The 17,655-nt window shown below is 44.1% G+C and overlaps 1 protein-coding gene and 1 long non-coding RNA gene across 2 annotated transcripts in view; one reads left to right on the forward strand and one right to left on the reverse strand.

The window, feature by feature from the left end:
- The window catches only part of ADAMTS10 (ADAM metallopeptidase with thrombospondin type 1 motif 10), an 82,234-nt gene that overhangs the window by 12,697 nt on the left and 51,882 nt on the right, over window positions 1-17,655 (reverse strand). The window contains exons 16-20 of the mRNA XM_087951384.1: window positions 12,433-12,566; window positions 10,782-10,905; window positions 7,910-7,990; window positions 5,194-5,357; window positions 2,666-2,792 (exon numbers count right to left, since the gene is read on the reverse strand). Coding sequence (XP_087807510.1) covers window positions 2,666-2,792; window positions 5,194-5,357; window positions 7,910-7,990; window positions 10,782-10,905; window positions 12,433-12,566 — 630 coding nt within the window. The remainder of the gene's footprint in view (window positions 1-2,665; window positions 2,793-5,193; window positions 5,358-7,909; window positions 7,991-10,781; window positions 10,906-12,432; window positions 12,567-17,655) is intronic.
- LOC148133533 (uncharacterized) lies at window positions 297-10,895 on the forward strand. The gene is made up of 3 exons (XR_015746710.1): window positions 297-432; window positions 2,649-2,878; window positions 10,768-10,895. It is a non-coding gene; the product is annotated as an uncharacterized LOC148133533 (long non-coding RNA).

Consider the following 17,655-nt stretch of genomic DNA (forward strand, 5'->3'; position numbering starts at 1 on the left):
CTTCAGACAAATGGCTATCCAATCTCTTCTTTAAAACTTCCAGTGTTGGAACATTCACAACTTCTGGAAACAAGTTGTTCCACTGATTAATTGTTCTAACTGTCAGGAAATTTCTCCTTAGTTCTAAGTTGTTTCTCTCCTTCAATCGTTTCCATCCATTGCTTCTTGTACTGCCTTCATGTGCTTTGGAGAATAGCTTGACTCCCTCTTCTTGTGGCAACCCCTGAGATATTGGAACACTGCTATTATGTCACCCCTGGTCCTTCTTTTCATTAAACTAGACATACCCAGTTCCTTATATGTTTTAGCCCCCAGTCCCTGAATAACCTTTGTTGCTGTTCTCTGCACTCTTTCCAGAATCTCAACATCTTTTTTACATCGTGGCAACCAAACTGGATGCAGCATTCCAAGTGTGGCCTTATCAAGAAAAGGGTAGGTTTTTTCCCCCCTTTCTGTCAATATCCAGAACATCTCCTAATCAAATAATAGGCATTTGAAGACCAGAAAGCAACTTGCCAACCCCAGAATATTATTTTTAAAGGTCTGCAGACAGTGAGTATTGTGCTATAAAGGGAACACAAATACATTTAGTTGGGTACTTCTAAAGTTTTTGAGAAACTAATATTAATTAAAGTTTCTAGATTTCTAGAAGAAATTCAAGACTACCCCACTTTGATTTACTTTACAAGAGGGGGAAAAGATTTTTGTGAGGCTATCATGATTCTGTTATTATACCTGTAAAAATAAAGTAGAGTTGCTACTTTAAAGTGCTGACAAAAAGAGACTGGAAATAGTTGAGCATGGTTTAATTGGTCTTCCTGTCCCTCTCAACATTTGGATTAGGTCAGAGGTGGTATTCAGCAGCTCTGACCAGTTCTGGAGAATTGGTAGCGGTCATTTTGAGTAGTTCGGAGAACTGGCAAATACCACCTCTGACTGATCCCCGCCCCCATCTATTCTCTGCCTCCTGAGTCCCAGCTAATCGGCTGGGTCTTCTTTTGTTGCCCTGCACAGGAGAACGGAGCTGGAAAGCAGGTTAGTGGGGTGGGGAGGGAAGGGGGATTTTGTAGTATCCTTCCTCTGCCACATTCACCAAGCCATGCCATGCCCACCAAGCCATACCCACAGAACCGGTAGTAAAAAATTTTGAATCCCACCACTGGATTAGATGATCCTTATAGTTCCTTACATATCTGATTCTATAATTCTAAGTATTGGCTGCCTTCCAATAACTCATCAGAATATTCTTAATATAGACACAGAACTTGTAACACATGCTATAATAAACATACCCAAAGCATTGAGAACAAAACTGAAAGCAGAACTGGCTAAAATGGAGATAGGAATTATTTAGTGCACGAAGATACAACTGAAGGGGTTCATTCCATGGTTATACGTTACTGGAAAGATGAAAGACTGTTTGGATCTCAAAGAATTAAATAAATTCAAAGACATTACGACATCCCAAGAAAAATTAAACAGATAGACATGAAGATATTTCCCAAGCTAGATGCAACAGAGTTTTGGCACATACTGCTGAAAAAATGCCCATGTATGTTTAATAAACCATATGGTTAATATAGATTGCATGCCCTTTGGCATTTTGCTTCTGAAGTATTTTATCATACTGTGCAATAACTGGTGGAAATACGTGATGTAGATGAACATTTGTGGGGTGTGTCACTGAGAAAGAACATGATCACTGATTAGCATTAGCACTTAGACTTATATACCACTTCATAGTGCTTTATAGTCCTCTCTAAGTGGTTTACAGAGTCAGCCTATTGCCCCCAACAATCTGGGTCCTCATTTTACTGGAAGGATGGAAGGCTGAGTCAACCTTGAGCCGGTCAGGATCAAATTCCTGGCAGTGGGTGGAGTCAGCCTGCAATACTGCATTCTAATCACTACACCATCATGGTTCTGACATTGGAAAAGGCTACGCCCCCACAGAACAATTGAACAAAAGCAAATCTTGTTTTAACATTAAATGTATAATGTCTGGGAGAAACACTAACAAAAAAAGCATTAAAGCTGACCTGGTTAGAGTAAAGCCGATTGTAGATAAGCCAGTTCAGAGGATCATATGAAGGGTAACTTATGGCTTGAAATTCATTCTGAGACTAGTTGCACACATGACAAAATTGAGGGCATGACAGTACTTTGTAAATATGCCATTTGACACTAGATTTTTGCACAGGACGAAGGAAATCTAGATGTTATTGTACAAATTGTACGAAGTGTACATGCAATCAATAAGGTGAATAGTGATGAACGTTGGGCGATATTTAATGTATGTTCTTATTTGTTTAATTGTGGTAGGTTGCTTGCTTGTTTTATGTGAAGCAAAAAAAAAAAAAGATGAAATGATAGTAGTTGCTATTATTAGACTCCATTGTGGGAACAAAAAGTGGGAACTACTATTTTGTAAAAAAAAAATCTTTTTTTTCAAGGTGAAAATATGAGAAGAAGAAAGTTGTAGAAACATTTTAAGAAAATCTTTTTTGCAATGTTTAGCTATGAGCCACGGTGGCGCAGTAGTTAGAGTGCAGTACTACATGTTAGTCTAAGTACTATTGCTGTTGCTATCAGCAACAACCAACTGTCAATATTCAACTTATTGTTAGCTTTCTGCCTTTTTTTAACAGGATCACTGCATTCTTACCTCCAGCACAAATGGCAGAACACTTTGTCCATGAGACATACTGCCATAAATATTGGACCATGGAGTTGCGAACAATGGGTGCATTAAACTTGTATCGGATCCTCTGCAATTCTTCTCGCACAAGAACCTATAACAATAGACAGGCAACAGTATCACAAAACTGCTGGAAGAAAAGGATCATATACGACCATTTACTGCAGGAAGAAACGAGAGGTGAGAGGTTTTATTTTTAATTGTTTCTTCCGTTCACTGTACTTTTGAGGCCTCAACAACTATGCTATTACATTGCTCCCGTGATCCCATTCAAATAAAGGTTGCCTTCTGGGTGTGAAAACATAACATAGCCAAACGCATGAGAGCAACTATGAGTTGATATGATTAAATACAGTGGTTATGTGTGTGTGCATCTAGATGAACATACTGTCAACTCATAAAATATTTCTATGGTCTTTTTAAGAGTTGCCAACAGAAAGGGAGGGGGGGAAAGGGGTTTGAAAGTGCAATGCTGCAGCTTGGAAAGCGAAAGTGCATTCCATAAATAGTTTTCAAAGATAGTAACTAGGTGACTGAAGTTTCTGCAGTGCAAAATTCTAACTGGAGAACATGATTGATGACTCTTCGCTATGGATGTGTCCCATTGGAGAATATGGGGGGGGAAACCAGGGTCAAGGGTGATAATGAATGATGTGTCTCAGAGTCGGCTACACCCAGGCAGTGCCAGACATGTTAACTCCCAATAAATCCTTTTCGAGTTTTGGAAGTTTGGCTCGAGACTCATGATTTAATTGGGGGTAACTGCCGGAATCCTGACACATACATTAGATTTCTGGTCTGTGAACTGCACTGGCTACTAGTTTGCTGCCAAATTCAATTCAAGGTGCGGGTGATGATTTACAAAGCCCCACATGGCATGCGGCTGGGATATTTGAGGGACTGACTCACCCCAAACACACCTGTCCCATCAGGTCTGGCATAAAGCTCATATTGTGGATCCCAACCTTGAAGGGATCTCATCTAAAGGGACCCAGGAAGAGAGCTTTTTCTGCTGCCTCGCCTGCGCTTTAAAACATAATACCCCTGAGGTCAGATTGGCCCTGACCTTATTGGCTCTATTGGCATGTGGAAATGACCTTGGGGAACAGGGGGAAGAATTGATGGTTAGGAGTGATCAGATAAAAGAGAGTATATCCCACAGTTGCATAATGGGCACAGAAAGAAGCTCAGAAGGAAACACACACACACACACACACACACACACAGTTCTCAGGCTGTGAAGGAGATGGTGGGAAGATTTGTACTTTCAAACTTGCAAGGTTCATATCAGCCTTCACAGGCAGGCCAGACAGGAAACATGACCAGATGAGTTCATTTTACTTTACTGTAAGATTGCATTAATGGAATCTTGCAAGTCTGGAATTACAAATTGCCCACTCTCTCCTTTACAGCCTGTGAACTATTTGGGGGAGGGGTGAGAAGAGACTTCTGAACTTCTTTTTCTGCCCATTATGTAATTGCAGGCAATGTCTTCTCTTATCTGATCATTCCCTGGGCAGCAGCAACTCTTCCCCCCATTCCTCCCAAGGTCATTCACACAAATCATTACACTGGCCTTCTGATAGAGGCTGAAGATCTGGCTTTGCCATTCGACCTGGGGAATCCAGTGATATTGGGGCATAGCCTGCTGGGTGGCTATACTCTTAGGAAAATGAACGGCGCTCTCTCACAGATTGCAATTTTTTACAGTTTAAAAGTTTTTATTGTTTTTTTTTAATGTTTTACTGACTTTCGCAGTTATAATTTTGGTTGGTTTCTTTTTGTCTTCAAAACTTTGCAAGCTGCCCAAAGTCACAGAAGTAAGATAGGTGAATTTAACAAAGGAACGAATAGATTAACAGCTACAGATGGGAAATATATTGCATACTAATCGCAAGGCAAACTTATCTCCTCAGTGATCTTTATAAAAATGAATCAGCTGCGTGAAACAAATTTAAGTCACTTGGGTAATTCTAGCCCGTGAAAAAAGGATCATGTTAATGAGCAGTTCCTCATCTCTTTCACAATTTAAAATTCATCCAGTGAGGCACTCTTGCTCAACTTGAGTAAAACTTTCTGCCAAATTAATATTTCCTCTTCCCATCACTTCTTTTGGCTCAACTTTATAACTAACCCAGTGGTGGTATTCAGCGGGTTCTGACCAGTTCTGGAGAACCGGTAGCAGAAATTTTGAGTAGTTTGGAGAACAGGCAAACACCACCTCTGACTGGCCCCGCCCCCATCTATTCTCTGCCTCCTGAGTCCCAGCTGATCGGCTGGGTCTTCTTTGGTTGCCCTACACAGGAGAATGGAGCTGGAAAGCAGGTTAGTGGGGTGGGGTGGGAATGGGGATTTTGCAGTAACCTTTCCCTGGAGTGGGGTGGGAATGGAGATTTTGCAGTATGCTTCCTCGGCCACGGCCAGCAAGCCACACCCACCAAGCCACGCCCATAGAACTGCTAGTAAAAAATTTTTGAATCCCACCCCTAACTAACCATAACAATCAGGGTGATGTTAGTTGGGCCCAGGGCCTCCAGAGACTCTGGTTCATCCTGAGAGCGCCCGTAGTGGAATGTGGTTCCAGCAATGTCAAAGCGCCGGGGAGGGTCGATCGAAAGTTTCCCGTTGACAAAATATTCATCGTTTTCTCCTCTCAGAGCTGGAAGAAGAAGCCAGAAAGAAACTGTTTCAAACTGACGATGGGCTGTCTGCTAAAACGAAGCAAGGCCATTGTGGCATATACTTGAAATAAAACTGGGAAGCCTATAATTCTGCAGTCCGTCTGGCAAGAACAAGGAATGCTCATTCACAGTGTACTTGCATTGTCTCCCTTGTAGCAATTCTAGGCAGGGGTAGGATTCCACTGGTATAACAACCGGTTTGAGGATCGCGCGCTCCGCCCGTGTGCTCCGCGTTTAAGAAAGGCAGGCCCTTGCTTACCTTCAACTTCAGCCTCTGTGAAGAAAACAGCTGAGGCGCGGCAAATCGCCCTGCTGCGCGAATTAGCTGAGCTCTCTAAACAAAGGCATCAAGCACAGGAAAGAGCAGGGGCGGGCGGGCAGGCCCACTTCCTTTTTGCAGCGAACTGGTTCAGATCGAGCTGAACATCGGAACAAGAGGTTCACCCGAAGTGGTAGAATCCCACCCCTGATTCTAGGTGATTAGAGGACTGATAACAGGATCAAAGAATTAGACATTCTACATAGCTCAGCTAGAAGTTAGGAAGAGGGAAGGCATGGAGCAAATAGAACGTGTATTAGATAACTCCTGGAGTATTCATCAGCTAAGGCTTAGGAATGGGGACGGCTAGAGGCCAGCAGGACAATTGTTAGATTATTTCTAAAATATTTGTTAGATGATTTGTTTTATATATCCCGCCTTCTGCTTTCGTGAAAATGTATAAACCTTTTTTAAATTCTATTCAATAAAAGGAAACAAAATCTGCACCTCATGTCTGGTGCTCTTCAACGTCTTTGGCACCAGGCTCAGACCCGAACTGGGGACAACAAAACCAAGCCTCAGGCAAACCAAACCAAACGGGACGCCCCTTCCCACCTTGCAATATTGGTAATCTGATCAAGTGCTTACAGCCTACATTTGGGGAAGCAGATCTCTCCTGGTGCCTAAGGCTTGTGCAGACAAGCAAACTGCAGGGAGGAACAGGCAGCAGCGGTGGTTCAGAAACTGGCAGGTTGTACTGTATTCTGCGCTAGGACTATGAGATTTAGGCTGCGGGAATATCAATAACCACTAATGGCAGCAAAGAATTACAGTTTTCTGAATCTCTTTGCTTCCATCTAGTGGTTGCCCTAGGTGGCATGCACTGAGCTGGCATTACTTCACAGTCTCTTCTGCTCTTTCCAACCCCATAGAAAATTCTTAGGTTCTTTATGGGCATGCAACAGTAAGCCACAACCAGGTTTATTTTCTGAAGACTGACCAGTGCTAGGGCTAGAGTTAGATGTTAAAAATTACAATACAATATCAACTGAAGGTGGGATTTCGTTCACCGAGCTTGTCGGTTGGTTTCCGAACATTTCATTACCAGGGTAACATTTTCAGCGGAATTTAGGGAATGTCAGTGTCGGTGTTCTTTGCTTATAAGAGCTTTGTGTGGTCAGTAGGTCTTGTGATGGTGAGGTCATGTCAGGTGAGGGTCACTTCAGGTCAGGGTCTTGTGATGGATCAGGTGCAGGATGTGTCAAACAAGGGTCTTGTGAGGAGCCTTGTGATGGGTCAGATGTGGGTCCCTCACACCTCACCTTACTTGTGACCCACACCTGCCCCATCACAAGACCCTGACCTGAAGTGACCCTCACCTGATGCGATCTTACCATCACAAGACCTACTGACCACATGAAGCTCGTATAAGCAGGCTGTCAGGATTCCAGCAATCGCCCTATAATTAAATCATGATTCTCGAGCCAAACTTCAAAAAACTTCAAAGGATTCATTAGAGGCGACATACTGGTATTGCCCTGTATGAAGCCAACTCTGGCATATGTAATTCACAGTCACCTGTTCTCCCCCTGTTCTCCCCCTTCCCCTGGGCGTCTCAAAAACCAGATTCTCCAATTGAGCACGTTCACAGGCTGGGTGTCATCATTCACGTTCTCCAATTAAAGATATTTGCAAGCAAAAGCCCTGGTAGTTTAATTACAGTATTTTAAAAATGAGAGTTGGAATGCACTTTTGCTTCCAAATTGCTGCACTGCTCTTCCAGATTTCCTCCCTCCCCCCACTTTTTTTTTAATGGCAACTACTAAAACAGGTATAGGAATGTTTTATGAGTTGACACAGAATACCAACACTGACATTCCCTAAATTCTGCTGCAGATGTTACCTAACCTGATAATGAAATGTTCAGAAACCAACCCACAAACTCGGAGAATGAACCTCCACCCGAGCTACAGGTATTTGCCACTATTGCAAACAATGCCAGCTTTTTGAAGAAGAAAAAAATAGGCCCTATTTTGCCCCTTCGGGTTGTTTCCTTCCATTTTTTTGAATATTTCTTACTTACTGTGAAAGGCTGACAAATTAAGCTAATGAGCAAAATAACCTCCAGAGAAGCAAGAATTTCTCCTTAGCATATTCTGAAGTACAGGAAAGCTGGTAGAGACAGAAAAATACTGCTGGGGGAACATCTACAGAAAGTCATTTCCAGAACATAAGACCTAAAACATTTCCCAGATAATACAAACTTCTCACCAAGATAATTGAGAGAATAATTAAGTTCCCGGATATCAATGCGGACAGATCCTTTGGGAATCAGAATCACCTCCTCATAGCCTGAAAAACAACGTTAAAAACAGAGTGGGGAATTTATAACCAAGTATTTACTTACTGAAGTTGCATCAAATATGCACATCTTACACAGGGTAATTTTACATAATCTTGCAAGTAAGTGTGGTGAGATTGTGACCAGGGGTGGGATTCACAGGCTAGGTGGGCATTCAATTTTTTTAACAACCAGTTCTGTGGGTGTGGCTAGGTGGGCATTGCCATGTGACTGGGTGGGCGTGGCTTCTTCTTTTTTGGCAGCAAACACCCCCCCCCCGTTTTTTTGCCTCCATTTTTGGGCCTCCTGGAAGCCTCGGGGGGGGGGCTTTTTTGCTCCCAGGCTTCACTGGGGCCCAGGAAGGCAAAAAATGGAACGCAGGGGGGGGCGCAGTACCTCCCTCCCCTTTTTTCCTACTGGGCCTCAGGGAAGCCTCCTGGGCGAAGCAGTAAGACAGCGAGGGAGATCCCGGCACAGCTGATCATCGGAACAGCTGATCATTGGGAGGGGGAAAAAAATAAATACCTTAAGGAAAGACTAGGTAGGGGAGAATGCAGTCAGAGATGTCGGGCATGAGTGTGATGTTGTGCATGTGCGATAAGGACTGACTGGGCATGGAGGAGAAGGGCAGGGCCAGCCAGGGGCACAATTTGCTGGTTCTCCGAACTGCACAGAATCACAACAACCGATTCTATAGAACCGGTCCAAACCGGTAGAATCTCACCCGATTGTAACTCTCAGAATATACAGAAATTGTGGTCTGAGGAACTGAAATCAGATCTCTGTATTTTAAAAACCTTGTTTGGGTAACTGTGAACTTTTCTTCAACCTGGTGCCCTCCAGTTATATTGGAACAGCGGCTTCCAAATATTATCTTTCATCTTGGCTTTGCACTTTAAGCACATCTGGAGGGCACCAGGTTGGATAGGTATATCTTATTCTAACTGGCCATGATTTATTAAAAACTTTCCATTCTCTATTATTTGATTTTTTTAAAAACTGGGACTGGCATTTTATGCATGTAAACTGTCAACACAATCACTGAGTTATAGACTATGTTCACGCAATATGCTAGGTTAGGCTAAAAAGAGATTGACGTCTACAGAGATTCTCAATCATCCAGGTCATGGTAGTTCCAAAGGTGCTTTGCCAAAAGGCAACTGGATTTCCTTGTTTTTTTCCCCTAAAAACATTTCACTTGTCATCCAAGAAGCTTCTTCAGTTCTAACTGAAGAATTTATATTCTTTGCAGTCATTTGGTTGTTAGCCTCTGAGAGTCGTTGAGGCCACTTGGGGATTCATCTGTATCTTCAGGGCCACCTGAATCTGAATGCAAATAGTGTGGGACTTCCTGGGACTTCTGAAAGGACTCTGTTGTAGACAGGAGATAGGTGGTCCCTCCCCCTCTGTTGATAGACGGCCTCTCTGACCTCTCTAAAAAGAGATTGGGTAATTGTGATTGTGATTAGATGTACTGTGAGAATTCAACCACAGCGTTAATACATTGAGTTAATCTGGCCATAATACTAAACTGTAATATGGTTTAATTTGGGGGGCACAACAAGTTATGTGAATATAGAAAGTGTTTTCTTAAATTCTGGTTTAGGATACTGTATAAACTCAGAAAGGGACAGAAGGGACTGACCAAAACAACTTTTCCTGCCCCATTTCTTATAAACGTGATTTAGATTTACCAAGATGAAAATGGAATCTAAACTGTAATTTAAATCAGTGGCTGACAACCAGTGGGCCGGGGACCACTGGTGGTCCACGAGAAAATTTTGGTGGTCCGCAGAGAAATGTCACCCCCAAAGCAATTAATCCAGGCTGCGCGGGAACACAAGGCTGCGCCGCCCACATGGCCCATGGAAACACAAGGCTTGAGTCGCTTGCATTGCAAACAACACAAGGTAGTGAGGGGAGGGGGGAAAGGGCGGAGGGGGGGGAACTTGCCCCACTCGCCTCATATGCCTCGCCTGGCCACCGGACTGCTTCTTTCTGTTTTTTTCCTTCTGCTTTTGGCTGCACGCAAGGAAAGCAGCAAAAGTCTTTCTTTCTCTCCCCCAAACTCTGCCAGAAACGAGTCTTTGGGACCTTGCAAGGCATCCTGCTCCAAGAGGATGCGCCATTCTGGCAGAGTTTGGGGGAGGGAAATAAAGACTTCTGCTGCTTCTGCTGCTTTCCTTGCATGAAGCCAAAAGTCTCTCTCTCCCCCTGAGAACGGAGCTGGAGATGGTATCCTGCGATCCCAAATGAAGAATGATCGATCGGTAGGAAACCGGGGGTGGGGAATTTTCCTGCAGATTTTTTGGGGGATTTTCCCAGGGTCTCTGGTCCGCAGGATTTAAAATTATGAGTTTGGTGGTCCCTGAGATCCAAAAGGTTGGCTACCCCTGATTTAAAGTATATAGTGATTACACAGGCAAGTAAGTTCTGCATTAGTTTAGCTTTGTCTTTCTCCAGGTTTTCCAATGAACAGATCAAATTTTTTTTCAAATGCACAGTGTCTATGTTTATGTTGTTGCTCATTTGGCCATTTCTGCATTGTCATTGCAATCATCCTTGAAGACGTACGTATTTTAAAAGTTGCAAAACACTGCTTGCGACAAAAGGGCATGTGACATTCCAGATACTGGCCATTGGGGTGTTGTTTACAAGCAAAACATCCCAATTCAAACTCAGTGGTTGTTCATTTTTTTCAGAAACCATTTTTTCTCAAAGTAGAAGTGTCTCTGAGGGAAATGATTGCCAATTCTGCTCCTACAGCTCTCTCATTTTTAAACTTCAGGAAGTCATCCTCACCTCCGTCAGGCAGTGAATGGTTGAAGATCCCTTCGATGGTTTCACAGGTGGTCCCATCTCCTCCACAAACCCGGCATTTGTCTTCCTTCGTATCTGAGCCTAAGACGCGGTCACAGCCCACGTGCTTATGAGAAATAAATGGAAAACGTTGGTGGATCTGGTGCTATCACTTTAATAGCTTTCCTGTTCGTTCCTCTAAAAACCTAAAATGCTCCTTGATCAGATTAAAAAAAACCACACCTCTTATTTTCCACAGTGGCCATACAGATGCTGCCAGGAAGATGTTTCTTTGTTGTTTGATGCTAAAAACGGCTTCTTAAAAATAATTTTCGTGAACTGTGTCAAAAGTCCCTCAGGCCATCTTTCAAAGTTCACAGGCATGGGATAAAGGCAACTGCCTTTCCTTTCATCAAATACTATCAAGAATCTTGGTGTTTTTAAGATGATCAATAGCTAAAGATAGATCATCCATCAATCTATATATACAAAAGCAAAATTCCACTCACGTATCATCACAAAATCTCCAGAACCGTAAAGCCTACAAACTTGAAATTTGGCACGTATGCTCCTCTTGGCTTCTAGGTGCTCACTAAGAAAGGATTTTTCAAAATGACCATCAGAGCATTAGTATTTCGTATATTATTATTAGCATGCTCTGATGCTAAGGAGTTCTACTCCCCCTACCCACCTGAAAAGAAATCTGTTCCAAATGCAAAACACAAGCAGAGGAGAGGAGTTTCAGCTTTAGTTTCACAGCACCAAGCAGCTTTAGTACAGAACAGTTGAGCTAAGGCACGCCCAGGCTCCTTGCTGTCTCTTTCTTGCTCGCACAGCAAATGCTGTTTCAGTTTCCAAACAGCCCTCAACTCTTTCACACACAGACAGTACGCTAGCCAGATGAATACTGATGGATACTGGTAGGCAGAGGCAAAAAAAATGTCCTCTTATTTTCCTCCCCAAAAACTAAGCCCGACCACATAGTTTCGTAGTGAAGCACGGCTATCGAGTTAGTTTATCTCATAATCTTTTATAGCCACCTGAACAAACACGATAAATATATCTTGTGCCAGTGAATTCCATTGGTTAATTCTCCAATGGAGAAGGTATTAATGCACCTAATTGTATTCTTACATTTACCTTCAAATTAAGTCCAGAAGTAGCATACAAGAAGTCCTTGACTTACAGTCGGTCACTTAACAACTGTTTGACGTTACAACAGACCTACTTTGCAGGTACTTACAACCTGTATTCGAAATTCTGAGGGCTACCACCCCCCAGACACATGACTGCACTTTGGGCTTTCAGCAACACTTATCACCATTTGCAACATTCCCCCTTAGTCACATGACTGCTTTTATGATAGTTTTGCCAAAACCCAGAATTTACTTCCAATTTTCAGCAAAATGGGCCACTTAGCAGATCACTGGTTTGTTTCATTACTGCAGAGTTAACAACCGTTGCAAAAAAAGATTATAAAATCAGGTTGGTCATGTGGGTGGCCTGATTTACGATTGTCATGACTCACGACTGTGATTGGCAAGCTCCATTATGGTCGTAAGTCGAGGACTACCTGTATTGCGCCGGAGCAATAAGCCGAGAGTACCGTATGGACAGGAAAGACCAATGGCTTGAGTAACACAGGGCTGGTCACCTTGCACTCTCCGCTGACGCAGATGTCGTGGGAGTCCTGGCGGCAGGGCGTTCCATCAATCACCGCTGCAGCCCTCTCTGTGTAGAAGTTAAAACCTTCAGCCAAACAGTTGAGTGAACAGGATTTGACACCACCTGCAAGCCGGTAATTAATTCACATGAGTTTATCACAGGCTGGATCCACTGGTGGGATTCAAAATGTTTTACTATCGGTTATGTGGGCATGTCTAGGTGGGCGTGTCTAGGTGGGCATGGCCATGTGACTAGATGGGCGTGGCTTTTTTTTGGAGCACCCCCTCCCACCCCTGTTTTTCGGGCCTTCTGGGTCTCAGGCAAGCCTCCTTGGGGGAGGGGACTCAGAAAGGCAAAAAACAGAGCCTGGGAGAGGCACGCAGCATCCCACCCCCATGCTTCTTTTTGGGGCCTTCACTTGGGGGGCGTTTTTGCTCCTAGGAAACTTCCCTGGGGCCCAGGAAGGCAAAAAATGGAGCGTGGGGGGAGGGCTGTGCCTGGGCAAAACAGTAAGACAGCGAGGGGAATTCTAGCACAGCTGATTGTAGGAACAGCTGATCGTTGGGAGGGGGAAATACCTTTAGGAAGAACACAGCGATGTCAGGCATGTGTGCAATGTTACGCATGTGCCATAAGGACTGACTGGGTGGGGAGGGGAGGGGCAACCGGGTCAGGGATGTGGCCAGCCAGAAGTTACTACCAGTACGGTGACCCACGCCAAATCCTTGCTACTGGTTCATCTGAAAACGGTGCGAACTGGCTGAATACCACCACTGGCTGGACTGCAGAATAGCACTATTACTGAACGCAGAATGAATCTTTACCTAATTATGCAAAAAATAGTGTATTTGTGGTGTGTTATGGCACAGGTCCCAAGCCTCTTCCTCAGCCAGAGCCATTGGATACGTGATGGGGAAGCTGCATTTTGGGGGGGTTTTGGACCCAGTATCACACACTGCCTTCTCTGGGACAAGGTAATTTCTGTACATTTTTTAAAGGTACAGTTAAAGTTTCCCCTCACACATATGTGCTAGTCGTTTCTGGCTCTAGGGGGTGCTGCTCATCTCCGTTTCAAAGCCAAAGAGCCAGCGCTGTCCAAAGACGTCTCCGTGGTCATGTGGCCGGCATGACTAAAAGCCGAAGACGCATGGAACACTGTTGCCTTCCCACCAAAGTGGTCCCTATTTTTCTACTTGCATTTTTACATGCTTTTGAACTGCTAAGTTGGCAGAAGCTGGGACAAGTAACAGAAGCTCGCTCCGTTACGCGGCACTAGGGATTCGAACCACCGAACTGCCGACCTTTCTGATCAACAAGCTCAGCGTCTTAGCCACTGAGCCACCGCCTCGCAAGAAATAAATCCGAGAGCTGGTTTAGTGCAGTAGCCAAGGTGCTAGGCTGGAAACTGGAATGGGATACTACAGTTACAGTCTTCCTTTAGGCATGAAAGAGATGAGTTTGGGGCCAGTTATACTCGCTCAGCCCAATCAACCTTATTATGAAGAAAATAGGAGACTGGAGTATTTGGCACATATACTGCAGTGTTGGCAAGTTGAGGATGTATGGACTTCATCTCCCAGAATTCCATATGTCTGCTAGGATTACTGGAAATTGAAGTCCACACATCTTCAAGTTGCAAAGTTGAGAAACACTGGTATAGGTAGTCCTGGACTTATTCATTTAGTGACCGTTCAAAGTTACAATGGCACTGAAAAAAGTGACTTATGACTATTTTTCACATTTATGATCATTGCAGCATCCCTACGATCACATGATCAAAATTCAGATGCTTGGCAATTGGTTCATACTTATGACCTTGCGGTGTCCCCAGGTCATGTGATCCCCTTTTGCGTCCTTCTGACAAGCAAAGTCAATGGGGAAGCCAGATTCACCTTAACCATGTTACTAACTTAACAACTGCAATGATTCACTTAACAACTGTGGCAAGAAAAGTCATAAAATGGATAAAACTTACTTAACAAATGTTTCGCTTAGCAACATACATTTTGGGCTCGATTGTGGTTGTAACTGTATACTTCTTTTTGGGAAAGGGAGGAAGGGAAAGGAGACCTTGCAGATTTTATTCTGCTAGTCATTGCTGAATGTTAGGAATATAAGTCACCTAACAGTTATTTGGGTTGGAAATATATAAACCAGGATAGACATTTTAATACTGTATCTTTAAGAAAATGCAAAAAATTGTAATTGGGTGTAGTTTCTCAAACGGCCATAAGATGGAGCCAGAAACCTGGGTTGTTTAGTCTTAGTCTCAGAAGAGAGTCTCAGTGAGTTTCTGTTTCTTCTGTTGGAGAGTATTGCCATTCTTCCTAATTGACTGATATTCTGGGATTTGATGTAAGTCTTTTACTGAACTGTTTTTGACACTGGACTTTGTTGTTGGATTATCCCTGGACTAAAAATTGACTGATCTTTCCTGTGAATGACTTTGGACTGTGTTTGAACTTTGCTTAAAAGTTTCTGGAAGTAAAAACCTACATTTACTGTACAGTGTATCTGTGTGCTGTGTGTGTATTATTCAAACACTACTTTCAATATGTCTCCCTGTATGCGTTCATTCTCCTAACGGGGAATTACCTCAACACTGGTTATGGGCCCAGGCCATACCAGACTCAGATAACTGAGAGTTAGTGTGAATACACAGTACTGTATACAGACAGCTGTTTACTGTTTAATTGTGGGTTACTATCCTGGTAAAGATGGCACAAGACACTTCAACAAGTCTATCACTGATAACCCGGTTGGATGGAACAAACTATGTTTCCTGGTCTATGAAGTGCAATCTACTTCTGCGTAGAGAAGGTTTATGGAATGTAGTTCAAGACCCACCAGATGTAAATGCTTGGGATCCAGCAAATGAAGACGATGCCAAGAAGCTTGCTGACTTTAAACAGAACAACGAACGAGCCCTTTGTATAATTGGAATAACACTGAGTGACCAGCAGCTAGTCCATATTCATGGAGAAGAGTCTGCTGCTAAGGTGTTGGGAGAAGAGGATTTATGCTCATGACAGTGTAGGTGCACACATACATCTTACACGTAAACTGTTTAGAGCATGTCTTCTGAAAAGTGGAGATATGTTAGCTCATTTGAATTTCATGAAAAGAACTTTTCAAGAGCTACATGAAAAGGAACTGATATTTTCAGAGCTGCATCAAGTTTCAGAGCTGCATCATTCTTTCCTCGTTGGATGAAAGTTATGATGATTACGTATCTTCACTGGAAGTCCTGCCCAGAGGTAAACTGACATTGACTGACATAACTGGAAGATTGTTAGAAGAAGCAAGAAAATGACTGGATAGGGACCAGATGAGGAAGGAACAACCACAAGAAGAGGATTTGTCTTCAACTGCCTATACTGTTAGGAAATGTTTTTCTTGTGTGGCTAGGGGACATATAGCTAGATTCTGTAAGAAGGGAAAACAACAGAATACTAGTAAACACCAGAAGGCCAAGAAGAATGTTAGTTTAGCTATGTCTAGCAATTCAACTGTAAACCATGATTTGTGGGTTGTTGATAGTGGAGCATCGCAATGCATTATTAAAGATAGAAAAAGGTTTGTAAAGATGACCACGAGTAAGCAACATGTATCATTGGCAAATGGATGGAAGATTAAAGCATCTGGTGAAGGTACTGCATATTGTTCTTGTATAAACAAACATTTAACTATGTTATATGTACCTAAACTGAAATTTAATTTGCTATCAGTAAGGGCTTTAGTTAATCTTGGTTATGTAGTAACCTTTAGGGAAGATAAATGTATAATAGAGAAAGAGGGTAAAAGTGTTACTGCTAATTTAGAAAATGATTTATATGTAATACATGATGACCAGTTGCAGATGGCTAACTCAGTTTATAACAATGTTAAGCCACATGATGAATGTATACATTTACTGCATAGACGTCTGGGTGTATCTGTGTGCTGTGTGTGTATTATTCAAACACTACTTTCAATACGTCTCCCTGTATGCGCTCATTCTCCTAATGGGGAATTACCTCAACACTGACTCTAGAGGGCAGCATTTATCCGTTTTTGCATCCTCCTCCGAGCTGAGCCCCACCGAGTGAGCGCCTCTGCCCGATGCCCGTGCTGCTGCAGCGTTTGGAGCTGCCGGTGCATTTGGAGATGCGTGGGGATGGAGACGGGCTGGGCGAGGGGTGGAAAGGACGGGTAGCTTCAGGCTCTCTCTGCTGGACCCGCCGGCCAGGGAAGCAGCGCTGCCGTCGCCTCGCCTCCCTGTCTGCGGACAGGTGGGCACTATCACTGCCTCGGGCAGCCTCTCCCGGAGGCCCCTTCGGGTTCGGGCTGGAGGGACTTGGGAAGGAAGCCAAGCTTGGGTCGGCCCGGCTCTTTTGCTTGGCAGGCGGGCGCGCAACCGCGGGTCACTTTCCTGGCTCTTCCCAGCCTGCATGGCTCTGGTGTGGCCCTGGCGGGATGAATGGAGGGCCCGGTGGGGAGGCGCTCACTGCCTTGGTGAGAGCCCTGCCACTGGGCAGAAGGGCCTGCCTGTCAGCTGCGCTGGGCACCCCAGGTGAAGCTCTTTGCGCTCTGCCCGGTGCCAGGCAGGGATGGCAGCTGGGCGCTTCTCTCGGGGTGGGCCGATCCTGCGCTGCGGCCCCGGGAGATTCGCCTCCCCACGTGGGGTTGGGATGCCCTCTCGGGCAGAGGAGGCTTTGTTGTACCGGTAGTAGGGCATCGTTTTTAAAAGAATGGGCTTTGCCTTCAAGGTGAAGGTGAAGGGAAGGCGGCGACAGGAGCTCCTGAAGCCGAGTGTCTCCGCCGGGCTCCGGTTTCAGGGAGGAGCCCTGGCTGGCCACACGTGGCTGTGTCAAATGCCGCGGCGTTGCTCTAAACGCCGTGGCAGCACGGGGAGAAGGGAAAGCAACGGTGGCGGAAGGTCTCCCGATATGAAGTGCCCCACCAACGCCGAAGTCAACGCAGGCAGCACCATATCTGGGTATGCAACAAAAGTACTTCCTAACGGCAAGCCTCCCCCCGCCATTCCCCCCCATTTCACATGTTTAATATAGGCCTTAATTTGGGGGGAGGAGCTTAATTTGATTTTATGCCTATAAAACATGCTGGGACTTCCTATTGGGGGAAGCCGTATTGTTGGAGAAACACAGTATGATTTTTCTATCTCAAATATTGAGTGGGATTTAAGCAATGGACATAACAATATACAGTATTT

This window comes from Notechis scutatus, chromosome 1 (genome assembly GCF_049901735.1).
Source record: "Notechis scutatus isolate UNSWTSFEM ecotype Mainland chromosome 1, rNotScu1.2, whole genome shotgun sequence".
Taxonomy (NCBI): domain Eukaryota; kingdom Metazoa; phylum Chordata; class Lepidosauria; order Squamata; family Elapidae; genus Notechis; species Notechis scutatus.